The sequence below is a fragment of the Hyaena hyaena genome, unplaced genomic scaffold (genome assembly GCF_003009895.1).
Source record: "Hyaena hyaena isolate Hyena2069 unplaced genomic scaffold, ASM300989v1 scaffold_357, whole genome shotgun sequence".
In the NCBI taxonomy this organism is placed as follows: domain Eukaryota; kingdom Metazoa; phylum Chordata; class Mammalia; order Carnivora; family Hyaenidae; genus Hyaena; species Hyaena hyaena.
Genome location: NW_024080990.1, coordinates 1,108,720 through 1,125,939, shown reverse-complemented (window position 1 = coordinate 1,125,939; position 17,220 = coordinate 1,108,720). Strand labels below are relative to the sequence as shown.

General features: G+C 34.0%; 1 protein-coding gene across 2 annotated transcripts in view; it reads left to right on the top strand.

The window, feature by feature from the left end:
- The window catches only part of GTPBP10 (GTP binding protein 10), a 41,227-nt gene that overhangs the window by 6,593 nt on the left and 17,414 nt on the right, over positions 1-17,220 (top strand). The window contains exons 3-10 of one of the 2 annotated variants that reach the window (XM_039250033.1): positions 1,408-1,499; positions 2,476-2,620; positions 7,534-7,607; positions 9,093-9,145; positions 11,265-11,372; positions 11,946-12,023; positions 14,571-14,694; positions 16,714-16,866. In XM_039250033.1, coding sequence (XP_039105964.1) covers positions 1,408-1,499; positions 2,476-2,620; positions 7,534-7,607; positions 9,093-9,145; positions 11,265-11,372; positions 11,946-12,023; positions 14,571-14,694; positions 16,714-16,866 — 827 coding nt within the window. Of the gene's footprint in view, positions 1-1,407; positions 1,500-2,475; positions 2,621-7,533; positions 7,608-9,092; positions 9,146-11,264; positions 11,373-11,945; positions 12,024-14,570; positions 14,695-16,713; positions 17,035-17,220 lie in introns of those variants that run through there. The other variant, XM_039250032.1, reaches the window with a different exon arrangement.

The window sequence follows — 17,220 nt, the reverse complement described above, 5'->3', positions numbered from 1 at the left end:
TTCTCTCTCCTCTGCTCTCTGGCCCTCCTCAGCTTCTGCTCATTTGCATGTGCTTTTGCTCTCTCTTTCAAAATAAAAACATTAAAAAAAATAAAGCTTTTAATAGTGTCTGGTGCATATTATTGGCAGAAAAAGTGGTAGATGATTATATAATAGCCTTAGTATAGTTATTATCATGTAATTGTATAGTTTAATCTCTGTATATTTTCTTTCATTTTATCTCTATATAATGGTAATTCAAGCTCATTGTAAAAATATCAGATAAAGTAAAAAGATGTGAAAAAAAGTCAATCACCTATAATTCTTCCATCCGTAGATAACTACTATTAATCTTTTTTTGACTTTTCTAGAACTTTTATGTATGTTTCTGCAAATTGACTTGTGGCAAGTATATTATATGGATGTGTATAAAAATTGGGGGTACAAAATTGAAAGCACAATATTTTCCAACCTTTTCTTTTTACTTAACATTTTTTTTACACACCAGACAATTGTTCAAAATAGTTGCATACTAGTGTACTATGGAAAATAAGATAATATTTTTGTCATTCACTTATTGATGTAATTATAGATATTTTTACTGTTAGAGTCACAATGTAATATATATCCTTGTGTATATAGTATTTTACATGATTGTTTGTTGTTTTTTTTTTTTGGATAAATTTCTAGAAGTAAAATTACTAGTTAAAAGTTTATACCAATTCTTTTTTTTTAATTTTTTTATTTTATTTATTTCTAGGAGAGAGAGAGACAGCGTGAGCAGGGGAGGGTCAGAGAGAGAGGGATATACAGACTCTGAAACAGGCTCCAGGCTCTGAGCTGGCAGTCAGCACAGAGCCCGACGCGGGGCTCGAACCCACGAACCGCGAGATCATGACCTAAGTGAAAGTCGGACGCTTAACCGACTAAGCCACCCAGGCGCCCCTATACCTATTAATTCTTTCATGAACAATATGAGACTAGTCAGATGAGCCTCCTATAATAAATGAGCCTCCTATAATACTCTTTATTTGAGGTCAGTGTTAAAAACTTTCTTATTCAATGGATAAGAAATTTTTATTTTTATTTCTAGCTTATTTGTGTTGTAGCAATGATCTCTTCATTCTAAGTATACAGTATTTTAGTTCACTGTGGGCTAAAATGACTTTTGGTGATTAGGTTGATAATTTGAATCATTATGTATTATTATTATTATTTGTTTTTATTTTATTATTTTTATGTGATAGTCTAAAATGCAAATAAACCATTAGGGATAATTTTCTTCACAGATACTTGGCCACTTATCATCTGCATTAACCAAAACTTGATTGCTAGTCTTTGTAAACCACATTTGCTTGGACATAGACCATTTGATATAGTGGGTTTTCTGTGTTTTGATTTAGCTTTATTTATTTATTTTTTTTGTAGAGTTAGTGCACTGAAAGGCTCCAGAGGAAAAGACTGTGAAATTCCTGTACCTGTGGGTATTTCAGTAACTGATGAAAATGGTAAAATTATAGGTAAGTGTATTGTGGATTCTAAGGTTGAGAAAAATGCACATTTTCTAAAATTGTTTGGAAGCTGTGAGGAATAGCTCCTCTTGAATTTCAGAAAAATTTTAAGCTTGCTTATGTATATATGTATGTATGTATTTATAGCACATTAGCAAGAGAGAAGGAGTGAGGGAGAGAGAATCCCACACAGGCTGTATACTCAGCATTGAGTGGGGCTCAGTATCACAACTATGTGATCATGACTTGAGCCAAAATCAAGAGTCAGTCAGTTGAGTGTCCAACTTTGACTAAGGTCATGATCTTCCAGTTTATGAGTTCAAGCCCCACACTGGGCTCACCAGTGTCAGCCCCGAGCCTGCTTCGGATTCTCTATCCCCCTCACTCTTGTCTTCCCCTATTAGCGCTCTAAAAAATAAATAAACATTAAAAAAAAGAAAACTATTTCAACTGCTAGTTTATAAAAGATTTTTAAAACTATATATAAACATTATTCAAAATTAACTGCTAAATTTAAGCTTATTGTAATGATTTTTTTTTTTTTAATGTTTATTTATTTCTAGGAGACAGAGAGAGAGACAGCGTGAGCAGGGGAGGGTCAGAGAGAGAGGGAGTCACAGACTGAAACAGGCTCCAGGCTCTGAGCTGGCAGTCAGCACAGAGCCCGACGCAGGGCTCAGACCCACGAACCGTGAGATCATGACCTAAGCGAAAGTCGGACGCTTAACCAACTAAGTCACCCAGGCACCCCAAATTTAAGCTTATTGTAAATAGAGTATTTACTCAGTTTTAAAATATATAACTAGTCTCAACTGCTTACAAAATGTTTTTTGGGATCAGACTTTTATGAATCTTAATCCTATGGTTTAGCCCTTTAGATTTATAAACTGGAATTTTATACAAAAAATTTAAGCAAAAAATGTCATTAGTAAATAGCTCCACTTAGTAATCTTTGCTCTAAGTTATCTTTCTCTTTGTTTTCAAGGAGAACTCAATAAAGAGAAAGACAGAATTTTGGTAGCTGAAGGAGGTCTTGGTGGTAAACTACTTACAAATTTCTTACCATTGAAAGGCCAGAAACGAGTCATTCACCTTGATCTAAAACTTATAGCTGATATAAGCCTAGTAGGGTAAGTATCATTTATATATATATTGTAATTTGAGAGAGATAGTTCCTAAGTAGGAATTAAATACAAGTGGTAATTTTGGACCAGTGTTCTTTATGGAATTTGTGCTTTGTTTGTATACTTGAGAATGCTGATAAGTATAGTCATTTTTTATATTGCAAACATAGAGTTTCATAGTTAATATTTATTTGTAAAAAGAAAGGAAGATCATAGCAATTGAGTTGGCTAGTGGGGATGTTAGAGGATGAATCAACAAAGAAAAAAATCAAATGCCATAATATAAGAAAGTAAAAAATGTTACCAGATATTAAGGAATAAAATTAAAAATCCAAACCACATTTTAAGAAATGTATAAGAGGAAATAAAAAGAAGAGAATAAAATGATTGAGATATTCTTACAAATCTTAATAGAGGTATTGATATTTTGTTAATCAGGTGGCTAAATGCCAATCCAGACCATTGTAACCATCAGACTTAGATACTATTGAGCAATCAAATTGTATCTTGCTATGACCATTTCCCTATCCTTCATGTTCTAGTTAGGATCTGTCCATTCTCAACTGCCAACCCCACAATGTTGTCCTCTTTCACCAGCTTCCATTCTTTCATCAACCAGTGTATTTAGCTGTGGGGTTTGCAATGCTAACATCTGACTGGAGGGGGATAGATAGCAAGATAGAAAGGAGCAAAAGAAAAGGAAAATTTTAGCTTTGCATTTCTCCTCTCCCTTTCTCCCTGGCCGCACTTCAGCATTACACAGTAGTCAGATGGAATACCTAAGAAAAAGGTAGGGAAGACTGCCTTACTGAGGGCTCTACTTCAAACTGCCAGTTGCATTTCTCACCTTATATAGCTTCTTTCCAAGCTCTTTTTATTTTCCACTCCAGCCATTTCACTGCTTCTTTACCAGACTCAGCAGTCTGAATCCCTTACCTCTTGCCATGCCTGTCTAGCTCTAGGTAACAACAATGGCTTAGAGTTCATAAAGGCCCCATTCCTGCTCACATTGTAGCAGGGAGAGATGTGATCCTGGTGTTCAGACTTGCTAATTGGATTTAGTCTTTTCCATAAACCAAGTTATGAGCCACAGGTTCTGTAATACTGTATATATTTCACAATGTTGTGGGTTTAATAGGGTTTTGTGGACTGAGAATCTAGCCATCCATAGTCTCATTTGATATAAAAATGCGTTTCAGGTTTCACAGAGACACCTCTACAGACTAAGAAGAGCCTCACAAGGCTGAGTAATAAAGGTGGGATGAGGATGGGAGACTCAAGTGAGACAGTGGGTCAGAATCTCCTATTCTCTGGAAGCCACCTAGATGGTGTCGGATAAATTATAGAACATCTCTAAGCTTTTGTTTTCTCGTTTTTAATAGTGGATGTAGATGTTGGTAAACTATTGCTGGTGAGTAAGATAACACATTTGCAACATAACACATGCCTTGGATTTATGAATGCTCAATGAACAACTGGTAGTTGCTCTCGTTATCATCATTATATTGCCAACTTATTGGCAGCTACAGTACCTACAGTGAAATACCAAGCTTTTCAGAAGTGGATTTGATATTACAGCCAATAATTAAAACATCAAGTTTCTTTTTCTTTTTTCTTTTTTAAATTTTTTTAGTGTTTACTTTTGAGAGGGGGGGGGAAGGAGAGGACAGAGAGAGAGAGAGAGAGGGAGACACAGACTCTGAAGCAGACTTCCAAGGTGTCATCAGGTTCTGAGGTGTCAGCACAGAGTCCCACATGGGGCTCAAACTCATGAACTATGAGATCATGACCTGAACTGAAGTTGGATGCTTAACTGACTATGCCACCCAGACACCCTTCTTTTTTTTTTTTTTTTTTAAGAGCATCAAGTTTCTTAAGTACAATACTTAACATATGTACTTTNTCTTAAGTACAATACTTAACATATGTACTTTAGTACTTTTTTTTTTTTTTTAATATTTTTATTTATTTCTAGGAGAGAGAGAGAGAGAGCGTGAGCAGGGGAGGGTCTGAGAGAGAGGGAGATACAGACTCCGAAATAGGCTCCAGGCTCTGAGCTGGCAGTCAGCACAGAGCCCGACGCAGGGCTTGAACCCACGAACCGTGAGATCATGACCTAAGCGAAAGTCGGACGCTTAACCGACTAAGCCACCCAGGCGCCCCATGTATTTTAGTACTTTTAAATTATGCACCTATTAGTAAAAAGTTACTACTGTGAATACCAGCATAAACAGATACCTGTTTGCTAGTTTCAGGAATGAACTGAACCTTAGAAGAAAGGTGTCATATAACTAACATACTTGTATGGCTCTTGTCAAATCTGATCTTTGTACAGGTTGCATTTCAGCCTCTAAAATTTTTATTAAGTACTTTTCAGGAAAGATCTCAAGTGTCTGTTCTTCAATCATTAGCATCCTTTTTCTTCTTCTATGTTGATCTCTTCGGAAACAGTTGCTGGCATTTTTCTGTATTTAATCTATTACGAAAATACGAAGATAATGGAAAGAAACAGCAAGTTCAATTAGTGATCATCATGGCTAAAAATGATTTAAGTTTGCTTTTCAAAAAGTTAAAAGAGGAGCACCTGGCTGGCTCATTCACAAGAACATGCAGCTCTTGATCTTAGGGTTGTGCATTCGAGCCCCACGTTGGGTGTAGAGATTACTTTAAATAAAGAAATAAATAAACTTTAAAAAAAAGTTACAAGAGCCTGAGTGAGTATGATAGATTACTGTATTTCCACAGGAAAATGAGTATTAAAAAAATCTCACATGATTTTATTCTAAATTCATTATAGGAAGATATATTTAATGATCTATTTTAGTTAGATTTATTTTTAATGTTAAAAGAGCTCTACTAAGAGGTAGAATAATTATAAAATTCTTATAGAATAATTTTTTATAGATTTTTTGTAGAACTTCAAATTAATATTTCCAAAGTATTAAACCATTATTCCAAGTGAAAGTTTGGCAGGTTTTGAAAGAAGAGCTTTTTCCAATTTCACTGAAACCTAAAGGCAGGGATCACATTCGTCTCATTGATTGCTTTATTTTGGATGTCTAGTATATTGTCTGATACAAGTCAATGCTTAATAAATATTCTTTGGATAAATATAATGAAAATATCTGAATGAAACTGAGGAAATCATCTCTTCAGTAATCCCTGTTTATAGTACTTTTTCCTTATATGGTGGGCATTTCTTAAGGTAAATTTAGCAATAAAATCAAGTCTTTAAAACAAACATCTATTTATTTTATCTTTTTTTTTTTTTTTAAGTTTATCCATTTACTTAGAGAGAGTGCACATGAGTCGGGGAGGAGCAGAGAGTGAGGGAGACAGAATCCCAAGCAGGCTCCCTGCTGTTAGCACAGAGCCCATTGTGGCTGGATCTTACCAACCATGAGATCCTGACCTGATCAAGATCAAGAGTCAGACTGTTAACTGACTGAGCACCCAGGTACCCCTACAATAAGCAGCTATTTTAATTCAGTATATTCTCATCAAGAAATGTATATCAAGAAAGAGGTTAAAGATGTGTGTAAAAGTTCAAGGAAAATAACTGTAGTAGTTAAAGTTTTAAGAAAAAGTTAGATAATGAAAAAATAAGTGCTGAAAGAAAATTTGCCAAAAAAATAGTTGTCTATTGATTCTAGCACTTGCAGATGACTGTTACTGTTGATATATGTCTTTCTAGCTGTATATATGTGGTTTTTTGCATGATATTTGTAATAATAAAAAATTGGAGATAACCTAAATGCCTAACAATAAGACATTAGTTAAGTTAATTATAGTGTGCCCTTGAAAGGTGTTCAGCATGTATTATTCAGTTTAAAAAGCAGGCCAACCAAGTATGAAAGTAGTCTTTCAAAAAAAAAAAAATCAGAACTAACCCTGATCAAGGCTTTATATCAAACTAACAATTTTTAGAAAATCTGGGGCATACGGAGCATGCTAAAAGACATCATGGGGGTGCCAGCAAAAAATTAAAAAAAATAAAAAATCCAGACTATGGGAAAGAAATGCTGCTATAGGTCAAATGACCCAGTTTCCTTAAAAATAAAATTGCAGAGAGGAAACAAGATAGAGGGAGGGCCTTTACCAAAAGACATTTAAGGGATATATCAACCACTTGTAATATACAGACCTTGTGTGGGTCCCAGTTCAAATAAACCAACTTTAAAAAAGTTTTGGGAATGTGTTGTTATTTTTTGAAGCTAGGTGATGGCTAAATGGGATTTATTACTTCTTTCCACTTTTGTATGTGTTTAGAAATGTCCATATAAAATGTTTTAAGGAAAATCTACAAAGCAATATAAGCAATATTTTGCCATTATTTGGCTAGAATTCGTGGATTATAGGTATTTTTATTAGTTTCTTTTTTCTGTGATTTGCAGGCTTTTTTTTTTTAAAGCTCTGAGAGCTTTTTTTTTTTTTAATTTTTTAAAATGTTTTTTATTTATTTCTAGGAGAGAGAGAGAGAGACAGCGTGAGCAGGGGAGGGCCAGAGAGAGAGGGAGTCACAGACTCTGAAACTGGCTCCAGGCTCTGAGCTGGCAGTCAGCACAGAGCCCTATGCGGGGCTCGAACCCACGAACCGCGAGATCATGACCTAAGCAAAAGTCGGATGCTTAACCGACTAAGCCACCCAGGTGCCCCGCAGGCTTTTTAAAGATAACTGAATTATTTACTCTCAGAGATACTAAAACATCTCTAGTGTTCAGCATGAATTTGTCTTTACTTTTTTCATATGTATATTTTGTTCCTCAGGTTTTTCAGGATTATTTTTCATTTATATTCTACTTTTATTCCCAGAAATACCCAAAAAAATCTATCTCTTGAAATGTTAGAAATTTAGAGATAAGCAAGTATTAATAATACTAGTATTTGTTTTAATACCTTATTTTATTTTTCCATTTCAGATTCCCAAATGCAGGAAAATCGTCTTTGCTAAGTCAGGTTTCTCATGCAAAACCTGCCATTGCTGATTATGCATGTAAGTATAATTTGTTGTGTATTTTAACATGTGCAGATAAATTTTTAAAGACCAACCTTTTTTGAGTATGAATAAAATGACAACTCTGACGTTCCTTTAGTTTGAAAACTCTTGGCCAATAGAACACATGCATTTCCCATTAATCCTTGAAACTTCTGTAGCCCTCAGCAAAGTTCCTAGTACTTGTTAGACACTTGCTTTGTTGCATTTGTTTCTCTGTTGCACAATCATTTATTTAATTTAATTATGATTTTATGAGCATCTACCCTTTATTAAGCACTGTTCTTTCATTCATTTAGCAAATATTTATTTCTGTGAACTATAGTAGGTACTGGAGTTACAAAGGTTGGTAAGCAGCAACAGATACTGTTCTGACTCTTATTGAGCTTACAGACTAGTAGGGGAAGGCACATATATCACACATGACTGAGGGAATATAATATGATTCTATGAAAGAGTGTAGGTGGCTGCTTTAAACTTCTTTGGGAAAGTGCGATGCTTTCCCAAGGGCTGAGGTGTAAAGAATACATGAGTTAGTCAGTGATAGGCAGTGAATGTGAAAGGTGTTTTAGCTAGAGGAAATAGCATGTACAGAAAAGCTCTCTGATAGCAGAGAGGTTTGTGTATTTAGAGAACATGTAGTAAGGGAAAGAGGGAGTCAAGATAAGGCTGGAGATGTAGATAGAGACCATATCACATAGACTGGTTAGGCTGTATTTGATCTTTATATCTATAGGCTTTTAATCAAAGGATAAAATAATTAGATTTCAGTCTCTAAAATTAAATAAATTTTTCATTTTTAATCTCATTTTCAAAAAGATCTCTCTGTATATAATACAGAGAATGAATTGGTATGGGTCATAAATGGGTCTGGGAAAAATAGGCTACTGCTGTAGCTAGATAAAATCTAATGGAGGTTTAGACTAAATAATGAATGAATGTGATAGAATCTCTGCCATCATTAAATAAAAAGATACAGAAACGTACATTAACCTGGAAAATAAAGTCAAGCCATTCTAAAATTAGACTCTGAGGAAGTAGAGTTAATTTTGGACTAATTGCTATAAATTACATTACCAGTATTGATTGTCATGATACAGGGACTCTTGAGAAGGAAAGAGGAGGAAAAGCTCAGAAGGAGGCTAGTTTCAGAACTGATGAGACTTGAAGAGAACTGAATGAGAAAAGGACTAGATAAGTTTCAACCACAGATCCAGTGATAGAAACCTAAATTCTGCTGTACCCACCAACACCTTTACCACAATCCTTAAAGTACAATAAAAGAACTTTGAAGCCTACTAATTATATTAGATCTATGCCTCTGCACATTATAATTATATTTTCCATGCCAACAAATGAGAATAGTATCTGAATTAAGATTTATGAATCATTTTTGTTCACAAAAAATATTGTTTATACATGAAACTAAGACAATTTTGAGAGTACCAGCCTTTATTCTAGCCTCAATTTATTGTTTTCTTTTAGTTACAACATTAAAGCCTGAACTTGGAAAAATTATGTATAACGATTTCAGACAGGTGAGTATTTTTAAAGTAAGACAATTGATTAGAAGGGAAAGTACTTGCTTTTGGTACTTGGACTTTGTAGTATTTGATTGTTTCTGTGGTGTTAAGGGGGAAAAAAGTAGCAGGGTTTTTGTTTTTGGAAATGAAACCATGATCAAATCAATTCTATTGAGTGCAATCATAGTAAAATATTGTATAAGAGTATAACTTTTTCTCCTTCCGAAGACTAGGTCCAGTTTACCATTACAACATCCTATCTTCTTTATCTCTTTGATCTCTGTTCTCATTGCAAGTCCATATTTTATTGCCATATTTGATCATTGATTTTTCTTTCCTAAAAACATTTTCTAAAGTTCATGGAATTGATTTCATTCCAATTTTTTAAAAAAATTGTTTTAATTGAACAGGATTCTGGTCTAGCTATTAAAAATTATTTTTCCTTGATAAGGAAGAACTATAGATAGTTTGAATAATTAGAGTAAAAATAAATAAAAAAATGAAAGTAACAAGATTTTTAAAGTATATAATGTATGATCAACAATTGTTCTCCTTGGTATTTACCAAAATGAATTGAAAACTTACATACACACAAAAGCTTGCACATGGATGTTTATAGCAGTATTGTTCATAAGTGCCAAAACCTGTAAGTAGCCATGATGTCCTTCAGCAAGTGGATGGATAAATAAATTGTGGTAATAATGGAATATTATTTAACATTATAAAGAATTGAACTATCAAGCCATGAAAAGACATGGAAGAACTTTAAATGGATATTACTAACTGAAAGAAGCCAATCTGAAAAGACTGCATGCAGTGTGATTCTAACTATGTGGCATTCTGGTAAAAGGCAAAACTATGGATGTAGCAAAAATATCATTGGTTACCAAGAATTAATGGGAAAGAAAGAATGAATAGAAGAGCACAAACGATTTGTGGGCAGTGACACTATTGCATGTGATACTATGCTGGTGGGTACATATTATATATTTGTCAGAGCCCGTACAATGTACAACACCAAGAGTGAACCCTAATGTAAAGTATGGACTTAAGGTGATGATATATCAGTGTAGTTTCATATAATCCATTGACATAATTAAAATACATAAAAGATTTATATTCATTTTTCATAGTGATATGACAGTAAAAAATAAAAAGCATCCAAAAATTATAGAGAATATTACATAATAAGTAAAGTTATAAATATAGGATAATAGGAATATGGTGGACAATATTTAGAGGAAAAGAGTACATTGTAAATTTAAAGGAACCTTAATTCTCAGTAGCAAAATTCTCAGTGGAGAGCCTCCAAACAAAATTTCAGTTCATGAAAAAAAAATTTAGCATGTAAGACCTCTTTTGTATTTTGTCTAGGTAGCTGCACAATTTCCTTTAAAATTCTGAAATCCTATCCACATGGGTAGTGTGTGTAAAACAGTGCTTCTCATCCCTTACAACACATGAGAATTAACTTGGTGGCTTCAGGAGAACAATAATAAGCCTGGTCCCCAGAGATTTGAAGCCAGATTCCTCAGGGGTAGAGCCTGTGTATCTCTACTTTGTAAAAGATCCCTGGGTGTTTATAATGTGCCATGAGGTCTGAAAACCACAAATGTAGATTAATGGTTAACACTTCAAAAAGGAGTTATAGGAACATTCTATCCTTTACTTATCAAAAATTTTCAATAGTCCTCCCGGTAGAACATGAACAGAAAAGGAACAGTGGTGCCAAATAATCAATTCCACATGGAATTTAAAACTTGTAATGACAGAGCTATACTAAGTAAATGCTGAATCAATATCCTTCTGTACTTTTAAAAATTCGGAAAGTTGAAATTCTGTGACAGGTTCATATTAAACACTATAATTAATAGAATTGTAAAAAGGATTTAAGTTATTAATAAATGTTAAACTAATTCCTAGAATTCTTAGATTGTTAGATTAATAAGTAAAAATGGGACTCTAATTTCTGATAAGAATGTATTTTGATTCTTAGTACATTTATTTTATAAAGGTATCTTGGCTTTATAAATATGAGGTGGTAATCACAAATTAGGAACTATTTATATTTGAAATATGAAAATCTGAGGATGTAATTGTTTTCTTTTTTACAACCCATTTAACTTTGTATTAGGTATCAGTAGCTGATCTTCCTGGCTTAATAGAAGGAGCACATATGAACAAAGGAATGGGCCACAAATTCCTCAAGCATATAGAAAGAACTAGACAACTACTTTTTGTAGTAAGTCATATGCATACCAATGTAATATTGAAATGAATGTGACAGTCTGAGTTTCATTTTCCTAGAAATTGTTTATGATAATAAGTTTTAAAGACGAGGTAGTATCATATGTTACTCCACTAAGTGTTTAAATAGGGGTCATATACAGTAAATAATTCATTTGTATTATAGGGGTGGATATGGCATTACTATATCAGATATAAGTTTGGCCATACTTGTCAAGGTTTAGTTCCTTAAGATGTTTAATTCCTTAAGATTGTCAACATTCTGCTATGTTATATAGTATCTCTTTCCTACTTCATTGATGATGCTAAAAATATATATTAGATTGCCTGTATAAGTACATACAAATTGCCTTATCTATACTAGTTTCTTATTTCTTATGATTGTAATTTTATCAGAATAATTGTAGCTATCTTAACACCACAGTTTCTCTTGTTTTGAATTACTAAATTACTAAGTATAGAATGAGAAATTGTTTTTAACTTGAGAGAGGAAAACATTTCAAAATATAGAAATTTATAACTTTTTGTGTTGTTTTTATGTTACTCTCTCTGTCCATCTTTTTTTTAGGTCGATATTTCTGGATTTCAGCTTTCTTCCCGAACTCAATACAGAACTGCCTTTGAAACCATAATACTACTTACAAAAGTAGGTTTTCTGTTTTACTGTGTTCTGCATTTGGTCTAATATATAAGCATATAGGACTGTATTAAGTAACAGATAATTCGAATAAATATATATGCTACCTCTACTTTTTGAGGTCAAAGAATTATCTAAACTTGCTTTCTCCACTTCTTTTGTATTAACCCACTCTTCAGACTGTTGCAACGAATAAAATCTTCCTTGATTCCAAATCCCTGTTATGTACTTCTCAGACTTTATCTTGCTTGAACTTTTATTCCTACTTTTTAGATTATTTCTTGGCCTATTTTTTGTTTTTTCCTGTTCATTGTTTAAGTAGCATTTGGTTACAGCTAATATACTGTACATATTATAGAGTTATATACTGTATACAGTTAATATATTATATATAACTATATAATATATATAACTGTGTATATATATTATATACAGTTAACATACTGTAATATACAGATGACTGCCAAATCTGTTCTGATCATTAGAATTTTTGGTTCTGCTTTAGACCAGCAGCCTAATGGATATCTTTGATTGGATGTCCCGTTAGGTTCTCAAACTTAATATGTATAAAACAACTTTTTTTTTTAAATCTCTTCATCCTCCCCAAGAACTTTACTGGGCATGTAAACCAGAAACCTGGGTGTTGGTCCTGGATTCTATCTTTCTCACCACCTGTATTAACCCTGTCAGTTCTAGATCCTAAATCTCTCTGAAATTCATCTCCTTCTCTTCATCCACACTGTTATAATCAACCCTTCATCACTAGAATGGTTTAGATTTCCTATGTGGTCTCCTTGTTTCCAGTCTCACTTCTCTCCAGTCCATTTTTTTTAATTGAAATTTAGTTGATGCACAAAGTTATATTATTTTTAGGTGTACAACACAGTGGTTCAACAACTCTATATGTTATGCTGTGCTCACCATAAATGTAGCCTCCATCTGTCACCATACAATGGGTATCACAGTACCATTCTCTAGTCCATTTTTTATTTGGCAGCTCGAGTGATCTTTGTGAAAGAACCAAGCTGATGTTTGTTCCTTGTTTAAAATGCTTCAATGGTCCCCCACTGCTGTTAGGTTAAAGTCTTACCCTGAACATGATTTTTGAGGTCTGTCAAGGGTTGGCTCCTACCAAGCAGTTCATCTCTGCCCTTCCTGCCTTACTTTCTATTATCAGCCATATGATTTCTCTCTAACATAGCATGATGTCTCTTACCTCCAGGACTTTTTATATCTTATATCCTTGTCACTTTTTGTCTGTTATGAATAATGCTTCTGTGAACATTTGAATACAGATTATTGTATGGACATGTTTTCATTTCTCTTGGGTATATACCTAGGAGTAGAGTTGCTAGATAAAATGGGAAATCGGTGTTTAACACTGAGAAACTTTTACAGAGTAGCTGCACCATTGTACTATTTTATAATCCCACTAGCTCTGTATGTGAGGCATTCCAGTTTTTCCATGTGAATGCCAACATTTGTTATTATCTGTCTTTTTTGTTTTAATTATCTTAGTGGGTGTGAAGTGGTATTTCATTATGGCTTTGATCTGCATTTCTCTAATGACTATAATGATGCTGAACATCTTTTCATATGCTAATTATCCATTTGTATGTCTTTGGAGAAATGTCTATTCAGATTCTTTGCCCAATCTTTAATTGAGTTATTTGCCTTTTTATTGTTGAGTTGTAAGAATTCTTTTTATTTTGGCTACGAGTCCCTTCAGTTACATGATTTGATTTTCTCCCATTCCGTCAGTTTTCTCCACGTTCTTTTTTAAGTTTTTATTTATTTAGCGAGAGCGTGCAAGAGTGAGCACAAGCAGGGGAGGGGCAGGGAAAGAAAGAGACAGAGAGAATTCCCAGCAGGCTCCGTGTTGTCAGCACACAGGCTTGACCTCATGAACTGTGAAATCATGACCTGAGCCGAAACCAAGAGTCAGACGTTTAACTGTCTGAGCCACCGAGGCATCTCAACCCACTAGTCTGTCAGTTGTCTTCATTTCCTTTACGATATTTTTTGATGCATAGAATTTTACATTTAATGAAGTTCTGTTTTTCTGTTTTTTCTTTTGGTTGTGCATTGGTGTCATAGCTAAGACACCATTGCCTAATCCATGGTTATGAAGATTTACTCCTAAGCACACTTGCTTTTTCCAAAATTAATACAAGTTTAACATTAAATTGTCATTATTTACTTCTGAATTTTATCAGTGTGCTTAATAGATATCTAAATATCTGTATTTGGTCCTTGGCACTAAATTACAACTGTAACTTTGAATTAAAATATTTGAATTAAATTCAATTTGAATTAAAATATATTAAATTCATTTTATTTATTTGAATTAAAATATATTAACACATCACCTAACCAGTAAGCATTTTATGAATTTTGTCACTTAGTTTTGTGGTTGTTGGGGTTAATTGCATTTCAAGAATGTGAGTGGGCTGTAGATTGATTACAGGCCTACAAAGTAAAGTAAGATATTACCAAATAGATGATCTATACAGATATTTTAATACAATTATCTGATTTTTCTTTTTTTATTTAAAGGAGTTGGAGTTGTACAAAGAGGAACTTCAGACAAAACCTGCACTCTTGGCAGTTAATAAAATGGACTTGCCAGGTGCCCAAGATAAATTCCACGTACTGATGCATCAACTCCAGAATCCTAAAGGTAAAAACATTTGTTCATTTAATGTCAATTGAATGGTTACCTATTGTGTGGAGAGACTGCTAAATGGTATAATCAATGAAAAGAAAACTGAGGGTTTCTACTCTTAAAAAAGTATGTCTGAAGAAAGAATGTATACCATATGAAACTTTAACACTGTAACATAATACTTAATCAAGTTTCAGAATTGTAATATGGACTGTAAGTTAGAAGAAACGGAATAAAAGGTCAGGTTTCATTAAGAAATAAAACTTAAACTGAGCCCTTAAAGAATTAATGGGATTTAGTGGCATCTGGGTGGGTTAGTCTGTTAAGTTTCTGACTTCAGCTTAGATTGTGATGTCTCGGTTCGTGTGTTCGAGCCCCATGTCAGGCTCTGTGCTGACAGCTCAGAGCCTGGAACCTTCTCTGTATTCTGTGTCTCCCTCTCTCTACCCCTCCTCTGCTTGCACTCTGTCTATATTGGGAGGGAAGAAAAAGAATTAATGGGTTTGGATCAGAAGAGGAAAAAGCATCTACCTGTAAATTTTTTTACTTTAACGTACTTCACAAGTTCTAGAACTTGATTCCCCTAATACACCATAAACTTAAAACCAGAGCAGATAGTTCTAAAGAGGTATGTATCTTTGCAATGCTAGGTCTCTGAAGGGTACTAATCTTCTAAAAAGAATTGAATACCTATGTATGTGTTACATAGAGTAGTAGATGCTGTTACTTCCAAAGGATTTATTTGTTTGAAATTTGTTCCTAAATGGACCACTTTGTGTAAAGGAACTTAAAGAGACTCTCTACAGTTTTGAATATTGACCTTTGCAGAATTCCTATCCTACAGTGATGATGCTTTCACTTTTCTGAATCTAGTAGAGAACCGCTTCACAAATGAGGAAAATTAGGGTGGACAGAAGGTGGCTAATATGTTTGTAAATGGTACTAACTTCTCTGTTTTTATTCTTGGGATAAAAATTGGGGAAAATAAATTCTAGTGTACTAGGACTAGCAGACAGCACCAGAAGATCCTTTCTCTCCTCTCAAAAATCTTTCCAGTGTGTTATTTATGTTTTGGAGCTGTCCTTAAGTTAATAAATTACTCTGTGGGATATAAATACCCCTGGAACTACTCAGTAGTCTTTATTCCTTAATGTCACTTGCTTTAGAAGTCATTAGATCTGTTTGCTGATTAGTCTTGCAGAAAAGGGAATTTTCAGAGGAGGTATAAGGAGGGAGGGTAACTCGGGTTTGTTCCTATTTTGGACTGTCATAAAACAAAACATAGTCTCCTCAGTGATAATACCTGAGTTAGCTTCTTTAGACTTCTTTGGGGGCATATGATTCTCAGATACCAAGCTCCGTGTTGACTTGTCCAGTCTCTCCCAGTCTAGCCTTTCTTATTTATATCCATGTTAACCCATCCCATCAGAGTGCTATTTCCCCTTCCATTGTCTTAGAGGCAGGGAAGAGGAAAAAGTAATATAATAGCTGTCAGTCCCTTTGGGGTGATAGACCGGACTCATCTGAAATCATCTCCCCTTGAACTGTCCTCATACCCTTTTCAGTTTTAGTATGCCTCCTACCACCAGTGATAATAAGCCTGTAGTTAAGGGAAGCTAAAGGCCACCCATATTCTGAAGCAAGCTAGAATGTCCCAACTCGTGAATGATGTTATTTTTATATATGATGTCTTTCACACATATGTTGTCTGACTTTATTGAACTCTCCAAGAAAACCAAATTTATTTCTTCTCTTAGTAAATCATATATGATGTATCTTTTATTTATACTTAATTTGATTTAAAACATATTCATCCAATAAATACTTGCTAAGCACCTATCATGTCCCAAGAATCTTAACCATTGTCATTTATATAAACAAAAGATTCTGAGAGCTTATTAATGAGGGAAGGGGAAAAAAAAGAATTAAAAATGCTCTTTTTGGTTCCTTGATTCATAAATCAAACCTCTAACATAGTTTTAACTTCTTTTCAAAGACCATGAAATCAGCTTAGTTTTGAGTTTTTTGTTTCAGATTTTCTGCATTTATTTGAGAAAAATATGATTCCAGAGAGGACTGTGGAGTTCCAACACATCATCCCCATCTCTGCAATTACGGGAGAAGGAATTGAAGAATTAAAGAACTATATAAGAAAATCTCTGGATGAACATTCCAACCAGGAAAATGGTGCATATCATAAGAAACAGTTGCTTAATTTACAGATTTGCAGTACAGTATCTTATAATGAGCCACCACCAAAGAATGCTGTTACTATTCCCAGATAGGTGTAATTTTAATATATTAAAAATGATATCAAGGGGCTCCTGGGTGGCTCATTTGGTTAAACGTCTGACTCTTGGTTTAGGCTCAGGTCATGATCTCACGGTTCGTGAGACTGAGCCCTGTGTGAGGCTCTGCACTGACAGCATGGAGCCTGCTTAGGATTCTCTTCTCTCTTTCTTTCTGTTCTTCCCTTGCTCACACACACACTCTCTTTCAAATATATACAAGTAAAATAAATAAATATCAAAATTGTGTTCA